The sequence below is a fragment of the Acanthisitta chloris genome, unplaced genomic scaffold (genome assembly GCF_000695815.1).
Source record: "Acanthisitta chloris isolate BGI_N310 unplaced genomic scaffold, ASM69581v1 scaffold12530, whole genome shotgun sequence".
NCBI lineage: Eukaryota > Metazoa > Chordata > Aves > Passeriformes > Acanthisittidae > Acanthisitta > Acanthisitta chloris.
Genome location: NW_008653395.1, coordinates 5,434 through 8,544, shown reverse-complemented (window position 1 = coordinate 8,544; position 3,111 = coordinate 5,434). Strand labels below are relative to the sequence as shown.

At 36.2% G+C, this 3,111-nt stretch overlaps 1 protein-coding gene across 1 annotated transcript in view; it reads left to right on the top strand.

Annotated features, from left to right (window-relative positions):
- LOC103808079 (polyadenylate-binding protein-interacting protein 1-like) overlaps nucleotides 1-3,111 on the top strand; it is a gene marked incomplete at its 3' end in the record, with an annotated part of 12,276 nt that overhangs the window by 5,320 nt on the left and 3,845 nt on the right. Inside the window, exon 2 of the mRNA XM_009080847.1 lies at nucleotides 82-270. Coding sequence (XP_009079095.1) covers nucleotides 82-270 — 189 coding nt within the window. The remainder of the gene's footprint in view (nucleotides 1-81; nucleotides 271-3,111) is intronic.

The window sequence follows — 3,111 nt, the reverse complement described above, 5'->3', positions numbered from 1 at the left end:
CCACACGGAGTCGGCCGCTTGCTTCCCGGCGCGGAACTTTTACTTTCCCAACAAAGCTGATATATTCTTTCACTGCTATAGGATGCCTCCTTTGAAGATAGATATGATGGCTATCTGACTTTGGCAGAATATGTACAAGACTTCCTAAATCACCTCACCGAGCAACCAGGTTGTTTTGAAACTGAAACAGAACAGTTTGCCGAAACACTGAATGGCTGGATCATTGCAGATGAAGCTTTACAAGAACTTGTTGAACTCATCTATCACCAGGTAGTCAGTGTATTCTGTCTTATAACTTGGATATTATGCCTCTGTTTACTTGTGTCCGAGATGTGTACCAGTGTTATTGGTATCCATGTGGTATTTTAATGGTTTGCTTTTTGTTTTTTTTCCTTTTAGACTGAAACATACAGGGTAAGATTTTGCTCAATAAATTGAGATGGTAGCTCAAATGTGGGATACCTGGATGACATACATTTCCCCAGTTTGCTGTTTTCTTTGTTATATATTTGTATCTCCTGGGTAACATACTGCAGTTGAAATTACAGCACTTTACTAAGGGAAGTTGTATCTGAATTGCTGTATTTATATAGCAAAGTCTGAAGAAGCTCTTAAGCAATGTCAGCATTGTATATTTTTATTCTATCCTGAAAAAGAAGTTTCTTCATAATACTAAAATACTTTTAATTCCTTGGTATTTTAAAAAATTAAATTCATACTTACTGTACACATCACCCTTTGGGAAATGCTTCTTTATTGACAGGCTTTCTTCTTTATTTGGAATGTACCTATTTCAGAACAACATAACTGGAGAAAAGGAAAGCTCATCTAATGAGTCCAGTCCCATTGATGGCCATGGAAATGAGGACAGAGACCTTGAGCTGAACTCTGTACTAATTGGGGGAGCCATTGGAAAGAACAGCTTAATATGTGTTGCTTAGCAAATGAGCTGCTGTTACTGTCTTTTGGGCTCACTGCAGAGAATGAAGTCACGCTTCTGCTTGCTATTTATTACATTGGCTGTCTCACACTTTCATGGGTTTGTTGCTTTCAAGTTCTACCTTGAATGCAGACTTTTATTCAAGTGCAGATACCTGCAGGATATTTTCATCTGGGGTATGCAGAAGCAGAATGACTGGTTGGTCGTTGTACAGAACTGTAGAGTCTCAAGTTTCTTATTATCACCCAGAATTAATGCATATTCAATTGAGAACAGTTCAGTTAGACTTTCAGATCACCTGTGCTGTGTTTGGAAAAATCATTTTCCCATCCTTTATTTGAACCCATGAGGGATAGTTATAAAAAGATGAAAAATTGCATGTAACTTTATTGGGAGAAAATAATGAGGAATTTATCCTGGGTTTAACTTCCTGTATTTTAAATACATTGACTCTCGTGTAATCTAAATTTTTGATGTTGCCTCTTCCTTTCCCTTCCTATTTGAAAACAAGTCCAGCGTGTTTGTTGTCTCTTCCTCAACTAAGAAGCGAAGTGTTACCAGACAGAAATTAAGTGAAAAATAAAACGTAGTGCAAGCAAAGCTAGGCTAGTGTCCAAAATTGTCTTAAGTTTTGATTTGTGTATGTGGGGGTAGGATGGTGTTTGAGTGTAAGTGAATTATGCTTATTTTTCTTGAGCAGAGGCTCAAGGGTTTGTTTCCTGGCTTGTTAGAAAATAAAATTGCTTAAGTTTATAAACATCTGCTTCAGTGATGTTAAATTAACCCAACTAAGCAGGTTTACACATGGTAGGTTTATGAAGGGAAAGTACTAAAATGAAGTAAACCCAAGTCCTGTACAGTGTTCCCTTCATATATGTGTCAGGTATCTTAGCCTGTCTATAAGTAATAATTATATACTTCCCCCGTTCTTCGCTTATGTCTGTGGACATAGGAAAGTGCCAATTCACTTGTTTTCCGAAAGTTGGGCACTCTGACTTTATAGCTTAAGAATCTTTACTGTTGCCTAGTTAATGCAGTGCCTGTTACAGCAATTAAAATTTCTCAAGGTAGATAGATTAGCCTTCCTGCTTAGATTGTGAATTTTTTGAGTGGTAGATAAAATAGGATTACCAGCAACAGTAGTTCAGGGACATGATTTTGCAGTATAATGTTTAGTTATTAAGGACATAGAAGGTGGATAGTTTTTTGGTCAGGGTGTGCTGTGCCAGATCATAATACCTAAAATTTAATTATCTCAGTTTTTGATGCAACTCATAATAGAGGCAAACAATTAGGAAGATAATATTTTAAATATACATATGAGGTTTGAAGAATTTGTGTGTTTGAGTTTTTGTTTGTTAGGGGTTTTTTTGTTAGGAAAGAGAAGTGTAATTTAAGTGATGTATTGTGCTTTATAGGAAAGGGGGCACCTCTTTTAGTCAAAGCAACTGATTTTACCAAAGCAATAAAACCTTGTTAGCTAGTTCATATGCCTCTTACTGGAAGCTGAATTCTATTCATCTAGCTTAGTTGATTAAACTTGTTGTATCTTCCAAAGGCACTTAATTTTTTTTCAGCGACTCTATGCACATAGCACAGTTACATGAAGTGCATATTTTTCTCTGCCTGTAAAATGTAGCCAAGCTATAGTGCATTGGCATGCTAATGGCAGGATGTGTTTTCCAAATATGTCGGTACCCAAAACATGCAAACATATCTACAGCACTGATAGATGATCAGTGGATAAAAAGAATGTTCAAAGATGATGTAGCCATAGAAGAAGTTTAATGAGTTCTTAGTATCTTTGTTTTCTTTTTGGCTGAGCTGATGAAGCTATTTGCAGCAGAACCTCTTACCACTGAGGCTGCATCTGAGAAATAATCTCAAATTCGAGTCTTGTTAGAGGAGAGTTTAAAGCAGGTGAGCAGTAATAGATTGCCACCTCTTTAAATTTTGAAGTATCAGAATAAAAAAATAATTTTTTAGACATCATCATTGTTACCTCCTGTTTTTAGATGACAAAAGTGTAAATGTTCAACAGTAACAGGACTTGTTTTAGAAAAAAACAGACCCATCAAGAGCCATTAACTGTAATGATACAGTTTTAACCTCTGAATTAGGAGTTTGTTATTGCAGATTGCTGGAACATATATGGGAGAAGCTATTTCTCT